The sequence below is a fragment of the Daktulosphaira vitifoliae genome, unplaced genomic scaffold (genome assembly GCF_025091365.1).
Source record: "Daktulosphaira vitifoliae isolate Bord-2020 unplaced genomic scaffold, ASM2509136v1 Scaffold_1, whole genome shotgun sequence".
NCBI lineage: Eukaryota > Metazoa > Arthropoda > Insecta > Hemiptera > Phylloxeridae > Daktulosphaira > Daktulosphaira vitifoliae.
In genome coordinates this window covers 52,252,287-52,271,865 of record NW_026099572.1, presented here as the reverse complement: position 1 = coordinate 52,271,865, position 19,579 = coordinate 52,252,287, and the positions used below count along the sequence as shown (strand labels likewise).

General features: G+C 24.9%; 2 protein-coding genes across 2 annotated transcripts; both read right to left on the bottom strand.

Moving 5' to 3' along the window:
- Nucleotides 1-9,413: 9,413 nt before the first annotated feature.
- On the bottom strand, nucleotides 9,414-14,491 carry LOC126895587 (solute carrier family 25 member 35-like). The gene is made up of 4 exons (XM_050667613.1): nucleotides 14,316-14,491; nucleotides 10,258-10,644; nucleotides 9,846-10,185; nucleotides 9,414-9,764 (listed from the first exon to the last, which is right to left on the bottom strand). The coding sequence occupies exons 2-4, from the start codon at nucleotides 10,630-10,632 to the stop codon at nucleotides 9,568-9,570; spliced, it is 912 nt and encodes a 303-aa protein (XP_050523570.1). The 5' UTR covers nucleotides 10,633-10,644; nucleotides 14,316-14,491; the 3' UTR covers nucleotides 9,414-9,567.
- A 322-nt stretch (nucleotides 14,492-14,813) lies between these two features.
- Nucleotides 14,814-18,948, bottom strand: LOC126895588 (CTD nuclear envelope phosphatase 1). The gene is made up of 6 exons (XM_050667614.1): nucleotides 18,752-18,948; nucleotides 18,504-18,684; nucleotides 17,930-17,996; nucleotides 16,812-17,002; nucleotides 16,518-16,746; nucleotides 14,814-16,456 (listed from the first exon to the last, which is right to left on the bottom strand). Exons 2-6 carry the CDS (start codon nucleotides 18,600-18,602, stop codon nucleotides 16,308-16,310), a joined length of 735 nt encoding a protein of 244 aa, XP_050523571.1. The 5' UTR covers nucleotides 18,603-18,684; nucleotides 18,752-18,948; the 3' UTR covers nucleotides 14,814-16,307.
- Between the last annotated feature and the right edge of the window lie 631 nt (nucleotides 18,949-19,579).

Here is a 19,579-nt window from a genome sequence, read left to right as displayed (position 1 = left end):
TTAATGATATGCTTTTATTTTCTATTGTTTCGAAGTTTAGTATCAACTCTTTTGTCTCACCTATTATAGTCTTTGAATCGGCGAAAGAGATGGAATCTAAATTAATATTTACATCCTCTTTAATGGGAGTAACAGACACTTGGTCATCTTTGGGAACATGTAATGATTCATCCCAAAAAAATGTGTAGCCTTCATCTTCCATTTGTTTTGAATCGGTGTAAGAGTTGGGATCTAAATTAATATTTACATCCTCCTTAATGGGAGTATCAGACACTTGGTCATCTTTGGGAACATGTAATGATTCATCCCAAAAAAATGTGTAGCCTTCATCTTGCATTTGCTTAGAATCGGGGTAAGAGTTGGGATCTATAAAGATATTTACATTCTTCTTAGTGGGAGCATTAGACACTTGGTCATCTTTGACAACATTCTCCTCAGTTGGTGCTTCTGGCTCCAAATTGTTTAATGATATGCTTTTATTTTCTTTTGTTTTGACGTTTAGTATCAATTCTTTTGTTTCACCTATTATAGTCTTTGAATCGGAGTAAGAGTTGGGATCTAAATTAATATTTACATCCTCTTTAATGGGAGTAACAGACACTTGGTCATCTTTGGGAACATGTAATGATTCATCCCAAAAAAATGTGTAGCCTTCATCTTCCATTTGTTTTGAATCGGGGTAAGAGTTGGGATCTAAATTAATATTTACATCCTCTTTAATGGGAGTATCAGACACTTGGTCATCTTTGACAACATTCTCCTCAGTTGGTGCTTCTGGCTCCAAATTGTTTAATAATATGCTTTTATTTTCTTTTGTTTTGACGTTTAGTATCAATTCTTTTGTTTCACCTATTATAGTCTTTGAATCGGAGTAAGAGTTGTGATCTAAATTAATATTTACATCCTCTTTAATGGGAGTAACAGACACTTGGTCATCTTTGGGAACATGTAATGATTCATCCCAAAAAAATGTATAGCCTTCATCTTCCACTTGTTTTGAATCGGGGTAAGAGTTGGGATCTAAATTAATATTTACATCATCCTTAATGGGAGTATCAGACACTTGGTCATCTTTGGGAACATGTAATGATTCATCCCAAAAAAATGTGTAGCCTTCATCTTGCATTTGCTTAGAATCGGGGTAAGAGTTGGGATCTATAAAGATATTTACATTCTTCTTAGTGGGAGCATTAGACACCTTTCCATCTTTGGGAACATGTAATGATTCATCCCAAAAAAATGTGTAGCCTTCATCTTCCATTTGCTTAGAATCGGGGTAAGAGTTGGGATCTATAAAGATATTTACATTCTTCTTAGTGGGAGCATTNGGTTATAGTGATCGTTGCGCAATAAACTGTGCTCTAGTTAATAAATTAACTTTCCAATAAATAAAAAAATTATATGTGTTAATATACATTTAGTTTTTTTAATTTAGGAAGAATATAAATATTATTTTAATGGGAGCTTTGTAGAAAATATGTTATAAATAAAAGATATTTTGGTAGTATTATTTATAAAATTGAGTGTCACTATTAATTTTTTTTTATTATATTATACAATTTTACAAAACTTTATAATATACAGCGATTATAAAAATTGATTATGTAAAAAATCAAGCGTATGATAACTATACCTTTGTCACTCATCCTCTGCGGACACATATGCTAGGATTATAAATTTTAAAAATAGCTGATATAGATTAAATGTTTTAGATTTGTTAGATTTTATTTGACTTCAAAAAAATCTCTAATTTAAGTGCAATTGAAATTTATTTTTATTTTAAATATATAATTTTATTATTTGACACATAATTTATTTATTTTACAATTCATTATCTCATGATTGTTATTCTAATTAAATGATTTAATCACATAAATATACACTTTTATTTACTTATTTTCCATAGAAATGTGTGTTTTTTGTTAACAATTTAGTTACTATAAATTTTTATATAAAAATTAGTTTTTTAGAAAAAGAACTTTATTTATACTTATATTCTTAAACTTTTAATAAAAAATAACAGATAAAAATTTAAATTCTTTTTTTTAATAAAATGGTGTGTAATAATACAATTTAATATATAACTATATTTGTAATTATTAATATTAAAAAGAATAATCAAATTTATGTATTACTCGCAAATCTCACTTAAACTAAATAAAACATAATCTTAGTCTATATGATGTATGCTTTCTTACCAATTTTTTCAAATAGTTCAAATGTAGGTGATATTTTTGATTTGGAGTCTGACATAATTGGCAATGTATCGTTCAAAATACGTGAAGGTCCACACATTTTCCAGAGTAATGAGATCTGATTGATTGATTGGAATGTTAAGTTTCGAATCAAAGAAATATCATTTCCTCGATTTAATGACTCAAGATGTCTTTCGTTTTTTATGGAGATATCCATTACTGCACGTTTTATACAAAAATATGAATTTTAAGTTTTCAATTATCTATAAAGATTTTTACAAATAATTTAAACACTAACAAAGTGGCTTTCAAAATGAAACTGACAAATTTTTGTAAAAATAAAAATATTGTAGTTTATTATTTTTATAATTCTATAACATATGGAAATATACTTAATATGGAAAAAAAATGTCGAACTTCATTTTGTTTTAATGGTGAAAATTGCTACCGTTTTAAAATATATGTTATATTTGTGTTAAAATTTTCGATTTTGTATTTTATTTTATTTTAAATACCTTACAAAAGTTTTTGAGTTGGAAAAATATTTTTGACTCATTTAATTTTTATCTCATTTAGATTCAATAATGTCAATGACTATCAAGGACCCTATTTTGTAGTCTCCCCTCGTTTGAAGAAATTTCTTATTCATATTAAAATTATTTTACTATGTGATTTTTTTTTTTGGCTCTTATTTATTTTTTCAGCTCTCATTTGACCAACTTTTTTTAATGATACATCAAATGATCATAACTCTTATATAGTTAAAGATATTACCCTCAAAAATTGAAAAAATTTCTAATTTTAATTTAAAATTAAAAAGTTACATAGGTCTCATTTTCCATATAGACAGTTAATATCATTTATTTCTAATGTTTTTAAAGTATTTATTGTCGAATTAGATATGCTATGATAATAGATTTCAACAACATAATTAAATAATGTTACTTTGTAATTTATTAATTGTTTAACTTTATTTATGTGTGTTCCTGCAGATCTATAATAATCCAATTTTTTTGTAACATGTTGCTATATAAATCATAAATCTAAAAAAAAATAATATTTAGTTGCAGCTGAATTTAACAAAAAAAAATTTACAATTATAATCAAATTGTATAATACACTCAATTGAGTAGATTTTTAGCAACATTTAGATTGTTTTTTTTAGTTAAAGTAGATCATTAAAATAAATTAAGTTTTGAATATTTTAATTCTAGAATCCTTTTAAACAAAAAAAGTTACTTAGATATATTGAGTTTTTTTGATAAAATTATTGTAAATAGTAATTATATAATTTCGTAACTACCTATTAATCTTAACAATACAATTTTTTAATTCTCGTAAAATTTTTATTTAATAATGTAAATTTCAAATTTGAAGTTGAGCTAAAAGTTATGGTAACAAATTCAACTTTTTTTTTATTATAAACTTTTATAAAATCAAATTAAAAAGACCGAAAAAATAGGTTAAAATTTGCACTGATAATTTTTATTATGTTAAAAATCAAAATCTGTAATAATTTAAAAACAATTTTATTTTGTCTCTAATTATATTTTTATCTTAATAAATCATTTTAAAAGAAATATAAATAATTTCTATGTAATTCTTGACATTTAAATAGATGATATAATGAAAATATTTAGAACTATTTTCCTTATAGTTTTACCTATAGTTTTTAACTAATTAGTAATAATATCAAAAATTATTGGCGATAAAAAAAATATAATTGCTGATTTTATATTAGTTCAAAAAATTGAATAATAAAAGTATATTTTTGATTTTGATAACAATTTTTTGCAGACTATTTATTAAACCATTTTAATATCTAAAAAGGTTAGTGTCAAGCCCTTTAATTTATATACACGATTGACATAATAGTAATAACTACTTTATGATTTTTTATAAATTCTTCGAAAAAATTATAATTGTAAATTATTAAATATCAATTCTATACTAATTTAATTGCTATAATAAATATATATATATATATATAATTTACACTTATAAATCATAAAACTTGCAATCAGGAATAATAAAGAGAATAGGAATTCATTTTTTTTTTTGGTATAATCCACCAACTTATAAAAATTAAACACTATCTACAGATTTGCATCGAAGCGTTTTTTATGATAGTGATTAAAATATCACCGTCAGATATAATCCCTACTTGTCCCAACTGTGCCACGTCCACACGGTGCTACTGTTTTTTTATTTGTTCCTACTCATTTTTTACTAATTAGTAATAATATAAAAAATTAGGACTGATGGAAAAAGTCTAATGGCAGTTTTTGAAACAACGCTGGAAGTTTATTTAGTAGTCCTTTTAATTTGTATACACGTTAAAAGTATAAGAAATATGCAATTACTTTATTTTTCTTATAATTTCTATGTTATAATTACAATATTAAATTATTGAATATCAATAAGTTTTTATTATATTATTAAATACTCATTTTTTAAAACCAACTCAACTTCAACTTGTTAGAAAGAATGATTAACTTGTCCGCCTTGCTTTAAATTTCGATACATGTTTGCCATGGAGGTAACTAAATATACAACTTTATATTTCTTCATACAAATTACAATACTAAATTATCGAATATCAATTTCATACTAAATTTGATTGCTATAATAAGAATAATTTTTATATATTATACATATATATCATACATCTTTAATCAGGATATAATTAAGGAAAAAGGAGTTGACGTTACTTTAAAATTAAATATTATATACAGATTTGCATCAAAGCCTTTCTTATGATAGTGATTTTAATCACTGTCAGACATCATCTACACTTATCCCAATTATGCCGCGACTCCACTGTGCTATCGTTTTGTCTTTTATAAAATATAATTATGATTTTATACGAAGTGTTATGACAAGAATAATGAAATAATTAATTATTACAAATGAAAAGTTTATTTTGCTTTAACGTTTGCATAATACATAACATTATACTTTGTAAATTCATAATTTAATTGTGCAATATCATATATTAATTTAAATAACCAAAGCTCCGTAAGTACTTCTGAATTCAAAATTATTAGTGCAACGTTTTCTTTGAAATTGTATCCGTATAACTTACTTGACTTGATGAAGATGCTACTTCAGTAATCACATAGCAATTACTAGTCAAAAACTCAGTTAATAATTTATACATTTTTGAAAGTTCAGTATTAATTGAGGTAAAATTTTCATTTTTTGCATCATTAATAATATTTTCAAAACTTGAGATTGCTAAATAAATGTCATGATCAATTTGAATGTACTCCTCAAAAATTGATGATAAGGATTTTAAAATTGGTTTCATTTCTTTAACTATTTTGTTAGAGTATGTAGAAAGACCTAAATAATATTCCTTTTTCCATGATTTTTTCTCATTTGAATTACTTTTAGTACTAAATAAAGTAGACTATTGCTTTGTCTTTAATTCTACAATATCTTTCAAAACATTTGCATAATTACAACTTAAAAGTAAGTATACACATCTATGTATTCGACGTACTTTTTCTTCTAAATTGTTGACAGTTTCATGATAAGTTGTTTCAAATAATTGATCCAACGGAATCGGAACTTTTACTCCATTATTGAAATCTTTTATACCTACTTTATTATTTATTGGTACAGATCTATAAGTTTGCATCAATTTGATTCTAAAATCATTTTCATCTTGTTGAGTTAAGTCAATTGCAATGAAAAAATAGAAAAAAATTAATGAATATATTTTGTACATTTTTAATAATGTTTTAGGACAAAGTTTATATTATTTAAAAGTTAACTTTTTTTTAATTTTTGCAATATAATTATTATTAAACAAACATAAAAGAATAATTTATTTTCCTTATACTATTAAGTGTATAAATAAAAATAATCTTATTAAAATGACTTAAAGACGACTTATTGAGAATACTAAATAAATTTTCTATCGTTTTATAAAAAAATAGGACACTCTTAGTGTAAATAACATATTTACTAATGAGAATATTTCGACTATTTATTATAGTTGATGTGTTCAAATTTAATACATGTTTTGAAATATATTAATAAAATAATAATTCAATTTATTCTGGTTCCATAACTTATCTTTGTGATACAATTATGTTAATTCTTGCATTATAATGTTTTACTAAGGTCGTTAATCACATATCATATAAATTGGCTTTTATTGATATTATAAATGTACGCGGTTTTCAATTTCTAGTCGAGCCTAGAAATTATTAATACTTGAATATTGCTCCTATTTAAATATAATATGAAATAGAGTTTGGATGAGGGGCTGTCCCTCAGTGGCGTGACCAGCAGATAATATTACCTTGTTTTCAGAGTCAGCACTAGGTATAGGTCTTATAAAATGTTTTCTCGTTAAATAATTACCAGTGTAAACATTATTAAAACGCTCTATAGAGATCAAGCCTCAGTATTATAGTCCCAAATTATTCTAAATTTACTAATATTTACTTATTAATAAACCTGGACACATCTAAAGAGGGGTAGTCTGCTTCTCAACATAGACATATAAAAGTTATTAGCATTGAGATATGAAACTTTTACTATTTAAAAATATCCGGTGAGTCAAAGAACTGTCGGCATACCTGTCATGCTTATAATTGTTTTGAAGCATATGAGAAAGTGGGGGTCGTGTTTCAACTCCCCCAGTGTCAAACATTTTTTCAACGATTTTTTAATATTCCATGATTGATTGTAATACTCTTAAATTAAAATATTAATATATAATACCTGAGTATAATTATATTAAGTATTATTATATAATAACATTAGTTTAGTAAGGTTTAGTTGTTAAAGAGTTGGGCAAAAATTGTCTATGCACTCGGACCTGTAGATTGAGCGTATTTTCTATCGAATTATATTAAATCGGTTTTTTCACATAAGTGATCCCATCGAAGATTTTTTGACATATTTAGGAAATCCTATTCAATAACATTAATATACAGTATGATTTGTTAAGGATACAACAACCTAATTTTATTGTTAAGTAATAATTTTATTTATTTTCATGAATCATTGTAAATATCAAGTTTATTGTAAGAAAAAAATCATTTTCAAAGTTAAATTTTAGTAGTAATTTTTAAAAGTTAAAGAAGTACCTATTATTTTTATTATTACTAAATGGTAAATTGATTAAATTTAATTTTTACTGGTCAATAATCAGATTTATATTACTTTTTAGCTTCGATGCGAAGCGGAGAAGGTATTAATTTTACTATGATGTGTTTTTTTTTTTTTTATGTCTGTTGCCACTTTTTCTCAGCTCTCACTGGACCGATTTCTTTCAAAAGTACGTCAAAAGATCACAAATCGTATTTAGTTGGAGACATTACCCTTAAAAATTGAAAAAAATTACAAATTTAAAAATCGGTAAATTTTGTCATTTTTTTCACTTTTTTTTCTTAAAACTTCCATAACTTTTTCAAAAATCAACAAATCAACATTTGTATTTGATTTAATGTATTTGATGTTAAATTACATTTAACATTTGTTAAGAAACTTAACCTGCTCATTGGGGGGGAATTAAAATAGCAACTTTTTTACAAAAATTAACTTTTTCAATTTAATTTTTGTAAATGTTCCGGAAATACTGCGTCCTTCAAACATGTATCAAATTAAAGCTTATTTTATGTTCTATAAAATGAAAAAAAAAATTTGTCCCGACACTTTATCTTCTACATTTAAACGGCTGCCGTAGTTAAAAAACACTATTTTTTGTTAAAATTTTCGATTTTAAATTTTTAACTTAAAAATGCTATAACTTTTTGAAAAATGTATATATCAACACAAATTTTTTTTTTCTAAATGCATTATAAGTACATATTTCATTTGACATACTTTTTATTAAAATTGAACAAATTCCCCTTATATAGGGGGCGTTCAAAACTTGAAATATTGTAAAAAACATACATCTTTTTCAACTGAACTTTTGAAAATGTTCCGGGAATACTGCGTCCTTTAAACATATATCAAATCAAAGGTTATGTTATTTACTATCAAATGAAAAAAAAAATTTGTCCCGGCATCTTAGCTTCTATGTGCAAATGGCTGTCGAAAATTAAAAAAAAATGTAATGTTTGCATAAAAATCACCTTTTATCGGGATGTTTTTTGTACTTAAAACTGCCATAACTTTTTCAAAAATGAACAAATAAAAATAATATTGTTTTGTATTGAAACCTTAGAAATTTACCTTTCATTTGATATAATTTTTTTTGAAAATCTAACACTTATTCTGCTCACTGGGGGGATTTAAAATAGTAACTTTTTTACAAAAAATAACTTTTTCAACTTAATTTTTGAAAATGTTCCGGAAATACTGCGTCCTTTAAACATATATCAAATTAAAGCTTATTTTATGTACTATAAAAAAAAAAAAAAATTTGTCCCGACGACCTATCTTCTATGCGCTAATGGCTACCGTATTCAAAAATATGCTATTTTAACAATTGTTTTTTTTAAATTAAACACTAACAAACTACAGATTTGCATCGAAGCGTTTTTTATGATAGTGATTTTAATCACTATCAGATATCATCTACACTTATCCCAATTATGCCAAGTCTATACTATGCCGCGACTCCACTGTTCTATCGTTTTGTCTTTTATAAAATATAATTATGGGTTTTTTAACAAAAAAAACTGCTAAAATAATATATAACAATACTTTTTTCTTAATTAGTCTTGTTTGAAAGCTCTACATATACTAGGGTGTTTCAAACGATTCCAAAATCGTTTGTTATTTTTTTTATGCTACCCCTTATTTTTTATAATGATCATAAAAATAATAAATAAATATGTACCATAATAATATGATACATATTTTTATGCCAAATATACTAGATTTATTTTTACATGTATACTTTTGTGGTGTCTCCTTCAGAATCACTATTGGATTCAATCACTATCACTGCATATACTCAAGTATTTCAAACACAAATGGGGTACTGTTGATAATTAATTAATACCCTCAATTTCTTTTTACATTTTACACTTATAAAGCTAATATAAATATAATTTTAGTACTCCCAAGATTTTGATTGAGTATCACTATGATCTTCAATATATTTTTGTGCCTTTCCTGCTCATTAATGCTAATTTATTTAATTTTTAATTAATATTAGCCACAAGTTAACAGTAACTTTTATTAATTTAATTAAGATATTTATTAAATATCATTAAAAATTTGTTTTTTAGTATTTTACTCTTGTAGTAATATGATAACGTATAAATGAATGGTATTCATGACACATTAATGTGATGTATAAATATAATTAAAAGTTTCTACTCTAAAAATAGTTAAAAAATAGTAGTTTTGTTCAAATCTACATTTTCAGTCTGACAACAGTATTAAATAAACATTTTTATTATTTGTCTGTTATATATTTATGAAATTGCCTGAGTGTATCCCAGAAAACCATACTTAACACCAAGTGAGGTCCTAGTCTCATGTAGCATGGCAAAAATCCTTTGTATAGTCCCTGGACACCTTCTTGTTTGAAAGTCTTGGTTAAACATTCTATGTATGAACGGTACAAGAGCCCTCTACCTTTGCTGTCGACGCCTAAAATAATTAATCTATACGCTTAAAAAGTTTTTTGAAAAGAAATTATATTTAATGTTTTCATTTGGATTAAGTTCCCACCTTGATTGTAGAGTCGCGTCGATACTAAATCAAACGGCGCCATCACAAAAGCTACAAACACTCCACCTATCATACTAGTTATAAAGGTGGCCATGATTTTCTGATCCTTTTGTAGTATGCCCTTATTGACTAATGATTCAGTCATCAAGGTCATTGTACTCAATTGAACGGACGAACCGACACTTATACGAACCATAGCACCTGTTGCACCCCGCCATAATCCACGAGTAATTCCATAATCGCTATATATTGACCGGAGGCCACTGAGAGTTCCTGTAGTGCTGTGCTGGTGTCCCACAGCTATACTCTTGGCCGACAACGACTGCAAGTGCACTTTAACCTTTTCAACGATAGAAAATTAAAAGTCATCATTGATTCGTGCGGTGTTACGTTTTAAACCCGTGGGCTGTACCAGATATAAGGGACTGCCGAGAAAGCCTCCAAAAGCACCTGCTCCTGCGCCAACGAGTACAGACATCAAAAGCGACACTGTACCGTCTCTTCTAAGCAACCAGCCGTGTTTTTCTGCCAGGTCGTAAATACCAAATCTCGTACCATTTAATAGTACTTGATGTCCCATGGCCGGCATGAGACCTTTTTGCAATGCAACGATTCCTTCATGTTTGGCTATCACGTAGAAAGCGTGGAAAACATTGCGGTAGTGCACACTATACTTCCCGGACTTTTTTAGTTCTCCTTGTAGTTGAAACCTTGTTTTGATCACTTCCAATGGGTTGGTAAAACATACAGCACCACTAGCGCCCGCTGCGCCTAATAGGAATTCCATTTTAAATCATAACTAGAACAAAAATGAAATTCAGTTATAAATGCATCGAACTTGTTCAGTGTGGCATAACGTTTTTAATCACTTGAATTTTTACTTTTTTTTTTATTATTATGAATAAATTTAGCAATGACTAATTGTGTGTTTATTAATAAAAAATAATTTTTTAAAACTTATTTCATTAGGATGTATTCGAGATAAAATGCAATTATAAGATTAGTTTTTCCTAAATTCCGGCTAAAGGTTAAAACCTTTACATTATAGGTAAGGTAAGAATTTCTAATATTCCCATTATTTGTAACAGTTTGCCCGTGTTTTACTTTTTAAATACTTCGTATAACAGATCACGTCTAAGGGTATGGAGTATTGGGTTCTAGACCTTAAATTATTTCAATTGGAGGAATGATAAAAAAATCGGTTTTTCGTTTCCGTCAAACTGATTTCCTACCTGGTTATCTACTAAAAAATTTGAGAACCATTTAGATTTATCCACCACGAAGCAGTGGCAGTCTTAGCATACAGACAGGATAGGCAACTGGCCGTGGCAAAATTTTTAACATTTATTTTTGCACTCCTTAAATACGGCCCTGATCACATCTTTTTGAATAATTTATTATTTTATTATTTTTATCATAAAAATATGACATTTTACCAAAGTTAGTTAAATTATAATATATAACTATATGTATATATATTTTGTAACAAATAATAGAAACATTTATAAGAAAATAAAAAGTTTCCTAGACATTGAAACAAAATTCAAATATTAATATTAAGATTAAAAAATACCTAATACGTGTAATAATTTAATAGAAATATTAAATATTTATAATAATATACAAATTATTTTTTTAGTCTTAACATATAAATCAAAAAAGTAGTGTAGAGTAAGTAAAAAATATATAAATACATTTTTTAAAAAAGGTTAAATCTCTTAACGATTATTTTTCAATGAAGTACAAATGACTAGTACGAATTTTTCATGGGCTAAACCATCGTCCTATATACAATTACTTTTGTTGTAAATACATATACAATTAACACAATACAAATATTTTTAAATGAAAGAATTGAGTATTATATGTTTCGCAATCTTCACTTGTTTTAAACTACTGCAGTTAATATTTTTATATTTTAAATGCCAAATTGTTACATTCGTGTTTAGGCAAATAAGTTAGAAGATTATCTATGACATCACTAAAAAACAATTAGTTGAGAGGCTAAATTTATTTAATAAAAAATAAATATAGTTTAAAAAACTAAAAAAACCCGCTTTTAAAAGCACATAGAACTAAAAAGTTAAAAATAATTTTTAAAATAAGCTTAAAATAATAATGAACGAAAAATACTAGTATTATTGTGAAAAAAATAATTGAGCGTCGGGCGCTCAATATACGAAAAATATGGCACAAAGCACCCACGCTTTTTTTCACAATAATATTAGTATTTTTCGTTCATTATTATTTTAAAAATTATTTTTATCTTTTTAGTTCGATGTACTTTAAAAGCGTGTATTTTTAGTTTTTTAAACTATATTTATTTTTCACTTTTTATTATCGCTGTTATAGCCTCGGAGTGTTTATTTTCAATTATGACTATCGATAAATATAATTTCTGTATTAGCAGTTAGTGTATTTATAAATTCACAACTGTGTCTTATTACTTTTGATAATAAAGACTATAGCCGCTATATACCTGCGAATATCGTCATAAAAAACCAATTATCTACCTGTATTTGTAATCCCTTGGTATTATACATGTATATTAACTCAAAATAATTTGAACCTTTAAATGTTTATATCTTATAATAAACAATAACAATTTGTTTATATATATATAATATTGATGATACACAGGCGTGTTCGAGTTTGTAAACCAAAAATAAAATTATACAGTAATAGTGTTGTCGTCATTGGTGAACGGGGTGGGGTGAATGCGTTACGACAGTCTGATTTCAAGGCCATAGACGACGAGGTACGCGAGAATAGTAAACACGTGGCCTGTGGAGAGTTACAAACAAACGTATATACACACAGGTGAAACTAAGATAAGCGTGTTAAAAATACACATAATTATTTTGAAATTTTAAGGTATTAAATTTATATTTATTTCTTAATTGCATCAATTGTTTTTTTTTGTTTTATTTTTTATAATTTAATACTAAAATCAACGAAATTGAATAATTTGTAAAATTTCTTTTTTGATTGTGGAGTAATGACGAGTATTTCAGCTAGTCATTGTATGTTGTGAGCATGTAACAAATATTCACAAAATTATTACTAATAATTTTTTATAGTTTTGTATAAAACAATTTATCTATTTATAAATTGTATGAATCTGGTTCTTCATTGTGTCGACGATTCAGAGATAACAAAACTAGTATGAATAAGAACATAAAGCAGTTTTAAATAGATTCTAATACTCAATAAGTATATTTTTTCGCATGCAAGGAACGAACATTTTTTGACGGGTCCTCTAAGTTTTTAAATCTGGCCCTGCACATACAACTACTATCATAAACATTTAAACAATTTTCGTCAATGAATTATTCTTTATCAACAATAATTGTATTGCAGTCTTGTTATCTTACATAGATAGATAATAAATAAATATAAATTTTAAATGGAAGATAAAGATAACATGAGATTAGCTAAATTAATATTTTTAATTAACCTTTATTTATATCGATAAACGAATTACAAAGAATACTATTAATGTCGGATTTTAAATATTTTCCCTAAAAAGTAACATGTATTTAATATAAATAAATTCACATTATGTTATCTACACTTATGAGGTGATAAAGGGCTAAGTGATGTAAGTACCGAAAACTCAAAAACAATTTTTATTACATCATATTAATCTGTATATCCACGCCAATACGATAAAAAAAATTTTTAAAAAAAACTTCAATTTATAATTTGAAAAAACGCATACCCAATTATAGAGCTAACTCTTTATAGGAAAATCGAATGGTTTTTATAGGTTTCGCGAGAAAATACTTTTTGGTACTTAGATCACTTGACCCTTCTACGCCTCATATATTGTATATATTATACATAAATTAGTATCTGGGAGAGAGTATAGACTACCAGATAATTTTAAACATCAAAATATAAATTTAATTTTCTTCATTTTGAAATGAAATGAACTTTTGAAATACTACACTTACCGTGTTACTCTATTAGACATTTCAATTACTAACCCTAATTATATATAAATCATAACTTTATTAAAAAAGAACATTCTGGTTAAATTAAATATAAATAACATTCTTTAAATATTCATTTATTAAAAAACCTTTTACAAAATTGTTGAATTTACTTTTATTTAATTTAAGTACGTTATTTTATTCATTTTCATTACTATATTTTGGTAAAAATGTGTGCTTTTAATACAAAATACAAGTATGATAATTGCATTAAGTTAATCTTCAAAAATTTAAGGTCGTGACTTTTTAAAAATTTGTGCGTTAATGATGTTATTCATTAGTCATTATGATAATTTAACCAATTGTTAAATAGTTAAAAAAAAATTGAGTAAATTATTATTTAAAAATATTGTGTTATATTCAATATTAACTTATAAAATTATATTTTTACTATATAAAATTTATAATAATAATTGTGATAAATGTTTTTAATAAAAATGAGAAATTATTCAAGAATTAAAAATAATCATCTTACCGATATGTGTCGAATAAATTTCAATATGTACTTAAACGATTTTTACTGCTTCCGATTGTCTCAACTGTACAATCACGTACACTATTTACTACAATACTGAAAATGTTTAATTGGAGTATAAAAACTAGTAGCTGTTAGTAGTGTTTGATAAGCCAATACTCTACTCTACTGGCGAGTAGCCCATTACATGCGTAGCAACTGCTGCCAAACAGCTGATCAATGACATTACAAGTAACAACGAACGGCCACGATTTTGTTCAATAACTCATATGCAGTTTATTTATCCATTTTTGTAGTAAAAATTTCATGTTTATTTATGTTCAATGAAACATTGTTTTTAAATAGCATCACATAGGTAGTAAGTCGTTAAAATATTATTAATAAATAGTCATGTTAACTGAACTAACTTTATTAATTATTTTACAATAGTTCCAATTTTTACACCAAATCACAACAATAATATAAATAGATTTATAAAAATATACCAAGTTAAAAAATAACATAGACAGAATTAAGATTTAAAGACCACATAATGGTACTTAAAATAAAATAGTTTATATAAAAAAATGTCTGTTGATGGTAAAAAATTTAAATAAGACAAATGTCCATTTTTGTTATTATTGATAATTGATTATTTAAAACCAAGTATTCATACAAAACATCAATTAATAAACCTTACAAAAGGATACATTTTTACATCACAGTTTGATGGCAATATTTAAGTACTAAATGACAATTGTATAATTATATCTCATTGCAGGTTTAAAAAATTGTTTTGTAAAACAAATTTTATTACATTTTAAATGAGGTATTTAATAAATAAAAAATAATAGTTAGAGACATACAGCAACACAAAGTCCAGTTAAATTTCTTTAACTGTAATATTTATACTATAAAAACAAAACCGTGTTAAGAATGATTTAATCACTAATGGTATGATTCTAATATGTACTAGCATAGTCTATATACAATATATACATTAAAATAATAAAAGCTTACATAAGACTGATCAGTGGAAAGTTTAATTAATTATTGAGTTTTTTTTTCATAATTTATGTTATTTATATTATATTTTGTATACAATATTTTGTAAACATTAAAAAAATAAAATAAAATACATACACATGGAAGAATATAGTCAATTTTATTACCCTAGTAATTTATTATAATAATAAACTAGGAAGCCAATAAAATTAGAAAAATTGTTCATATTTTTTTCTTACCCCCCAATACTTACCAAAATAATATTTGACAAAGTTAATATTAAAAGTTGTATAAAATTATTAATCCTTCAACAAAAAAAAAAAGTTATAATAAACTTTATTACATTGTATAAACAATACAATAAGTTAAAAAAAAACCTTATAAGATATGTCATTAAGATGAACAAAAAAAAAAAAAAAACATAGTCAACGATAATTAATTTAGATAAAATAAAGTCACTACTTTATACAATAATTAAATTATGTTTTATACAATTGTAAATTTGACTTGTTTATTAACAATTACGTTGGTGGTAAACCATTTTTAACGTACCATAATATTGAAAATCAATATATTTGAAATATATACCTTACAATAACAGATCTGTGTATTGCGAAGTAAATATTACTGATAACATCGACTAGAGCCTTACAATAAAAATAATGCTTTTACATATTTATAAAAGTAAAAAGACAATAATAATAATTAATGTTATAAATGTAGAAAGTCTATAAACCTACCTAACTTAAATCTTTCCATTATTATTTATGTTTTTATTTCACATGTTCATTTACATGTAAAGAAAAATTTGTCTCACAACACTCGAATCAGTATTGCTATTTCAAAAATTAAAGTATAGTATCTTTCTTTTTTTAATCACAATTTTATAAATATATTAAGTCAAGTGTGTTGAATTATTATCTCATTACATTAAATTACTGTAACATGTAGTAGGTCATAAATATTATTTTTTAAAAAAAAGGAATCACTGTATTGTTTTTGACTGGATTATTGCCACATATTGTGGTTGTGTAAATTTCTACTAAGAACACTACGGACATCATCTGTAAATCGTAATGCATCTAACATAGGTAACAAATTCAACAGAGCTGTATCTGATGTATCTGAGAACCAAGATTTTATCGGGATAGCATTGTCTAAAACAAATAATTGAATTAATTATAAGCTTTTATAATTTAACAGTTTAGTTATAAATACCTGGAAAAGCTCTATAAGCTGCTGGTGAATTATCAAGAATGAAAACACTAGATAAATCACTAGACACAGACGTCAGATCTTTAGTGTAGGAACCCATTTCAGGTGTGCAATGTTGCCTGTAAAATCTTCTTTTAAGTATGCCTCTACGGTTATCTAATTTATCAGCAACAGCGGCACCATATATTTGCATGCTAGCTGTGAATACTACTAACTCATACCACTTTGATACCTTGATTTTTAACATAAAAAAACATTAAAATTCACTTGAAAAAAAGTTAAATAATGATTACTAACAATATCTAAGAAAAAATCAACATGTGGTCTTTTGTGGACATAAAATCGAACTGGATGCCTTTCAATGGTAACTTTTAAGATAAAATCTGGAGGCATTTCTGGTTTGGACGGATGTCTTAAAACACCTTCATGATGTGAATGAATCAATGTTTCATCTAAATCTAGCACCAAAACTTTACGTTTCACCATACCTAAACAAAAATAATAATATTTGAAATAATTGGTCACAATTAAAAAAATAATTTTTTTTTTTTATTAACTAACTCGGAAACTTTAAAAATAGAATTAGGTTTTTTCATTTTGCTTAGTATTTTGTAACTAGTAAAATAGCCTGTTTAATAGCTTCATTCATTAAAAAAATATTATTCAAAATTTTTCTAACTTTTCAGAAAACTGAAAATACACACTTACAATCTTTGCCAAATTTTAATAAATAATTTTAGAATTTGGTGATGGAATATTGATATATGTATTAATATATAATACATTAAAGTCTATTATTGAAATAGACAATGATTGTTTTTTTTTTATATTATTTATATACTCTAATTTTTTGGAAATATTTTCTTAGAACAGTAATGATTATAAATAATTTTAGAAAAATAGATACTACAAATGTTAAGTACAAAAAATAAATAATTTAGGTTAAAAATCTGCATAAATAATTCTTTATTCTTCTTTTGTATGTAAAAATTGTGTCTTATTGTTAAAGAAAACATCTATACTATGTTAACATTTTTTTTCTGTATAATATAAAGGTACCTCAACTTTTTTACCAAATTTATTAACCCTCAAACTTATACAACATTAAATTTTCATAAAGTATATGTTTTTATAATAATACAGTCTATGACCTGAAAATAACTTCTACTGACTTCATATAATTAAAATTTTGGCTTACTACAAAGATTTAGTGAGACTATACTTTTACTAACAAATATTTAAGTTTTAGTTGTAAATTTTAAGTAAAAAAAAGTTATATATATTTAGTGAAGTTTTAAACTTAAATAATTGAGTACCACTTTTGTTAGACCTTTATTTTTTTGCAACTTTATTATATCATTAATCTACTATCTAATATTTTATAAATTAAACTTTCTAAAATTACTATAACATACTTAATCTATGCCTGGATAATGGCAATAGTGGAAATACTCCATATTTAACTGGCTGGTATTGTCGAACCTACAGTAAAAATATTAAATATATTTGTAATGAATATAATCAACATAAAAATTTAAATAGCATAATTTTCACTAATTGTAATTTATAATATTTAATTAATAAAAATAGATTTGATAATACTTGATAATAAGAGTTTCAAAACAACAATATTTTAATTAAATTTTAATTAGTATTTATTTAAAATAATAAAAAACAAAGCTATAATTTGATTATGTCATCATTTATTAGGAGTTTATAATGACTTGTTGTCTAAATTTTATTACAGTAGATTAACCTTATCACTGTCAAGACCTAAAATAATTAAGATAAACAACATTATAAAAGTTGATTGTTAAATTTAAGATAATTTAATAGCAAAAAAAAAAATGTATATAAAAAATTTAAATTAAACAATTATTAAATAGTTTATGCAGTGAATAAGTCAATAATAATTTTTTTTATATTGTACATAGCAAATAATAAGTATTCTTCAGCTACATTCTTTTCATATTTAAAATTTATACTCACAGTCTTAATCTGTCGTTTGATCAAAAAACATATACAAGCCCACACTTTTGAAGCCAATACCATAAAAGCTTGAATGCCCATCTGTACAACTTTCAACATTTGAGTAGATATCTATTGCTATTGCCGCATAACTTATAAAATTAGATTTTTTTTTCTTGATTTTTATTGGGTAAAATATTTTCTAAGAAATTTTTAAATTACTATCCAGAATAAGAAATTATCTAAATAAAAATTATATTTATACTTACAAACGCATTTATTGAACTTTTTATGATGGTTTTTTTATCATTATGAGGTTGATAAAACGGAAGAAAAATTTGATCAGTTTAAAAAATCAGTATATTTACTGTACTTTTTTAATAATATTATGTAAAATTAATCATAAGGAGATCAAGTTGGAAACAGAAAAAAAACTATGAATATTTTTCTCCAACTGAACTTAATTTTGCTTCTGTAATCTATTATGCTTAAACAACAACATATTGAGATAAGCATGTCACGCCATCATAAACTAATTCAAAGAGGTTATAAAAATATATATCAAATCAGATACTGCTTCATACTAGAGGTCGCGATTGTGAACGGATTAGAAAATATATTAAAATGCGTGTATTTAATATCCGTGTATAATACCCGTGCATACATTGTATATTATTTCAGAATTAAAATATATTTTAAATATAAATATTTTTTTGATAACTTTTCCTAACTCTTTAGAAGATTTAATAACACAACAAGTTAATTATCTTAATAATCATATATTTTTTTAATAATAATTAATTTTTATAGTTATTAATTAAGCTTAAAAATTAGTAAGATGCATTCATCGTTTATTGTATAATATTATATAGGTATAAACTCTATAAACTATAAGTATTATAATGCATTAGACAGTAATATTCAAACTGGTTTTAATATTCAAACATAAATATTCGCAAAGCTATCTTATCACCAATTTTATTACATTACATTTACATACTTACTACCTATGTATGCTTTTTATTTAAATATTTTTGGTGATTTTAAAATTGTTCCATAGTCCATACTGGACCTTATTATTCCTGTGTTCACTATTA

Bases quoted from the DNA above. Each gene is read 5' to 3' on its own strand.
- LOC126895587 (XM_050667613.1), bottom strand. From the start codon at position 10,632: ATGGAATTCCTATTAGGCGCAGCGGGCGCTAGTGGTGCTGTATGTTTT. The intron at 10,186-10,257 runs GTACAGCCCACG...ATCGTTGAAAAG, and splicing joins TCGGCAGTCCCTTATATCTG to GTTAAAGTGCACTTGCAGTC. The intron at 9,765-9,845 runs GTGGGAACTTAA...TAATTATTTTAG, and splicing joins GACGCGACTCTACAATCAAG to GCGTCGACAGCAAAGGTAGA.
- LOC126895588 (XM_050667614.1), bottom strand. From the start codon at position 18,602: ATGTTGAAAGTTGTACAGATGGGCATTCAAGCTTTTATGGTATTGGCT. The intron at 17,997-18,503 runs GTGAGTATAAAT...TTTTTACTGTAG, and splicing joins TCAAACGACAGATTAAGACT to GTTCGACAATACCAGCCAGT. The intron at 16,457-16,517 runs GTATTTATAACT...TATTTGTTTTAG, and splicing joins AGCTTATAGAGCTTTTCCAG to ACAATGCTATCCCGATAAAA.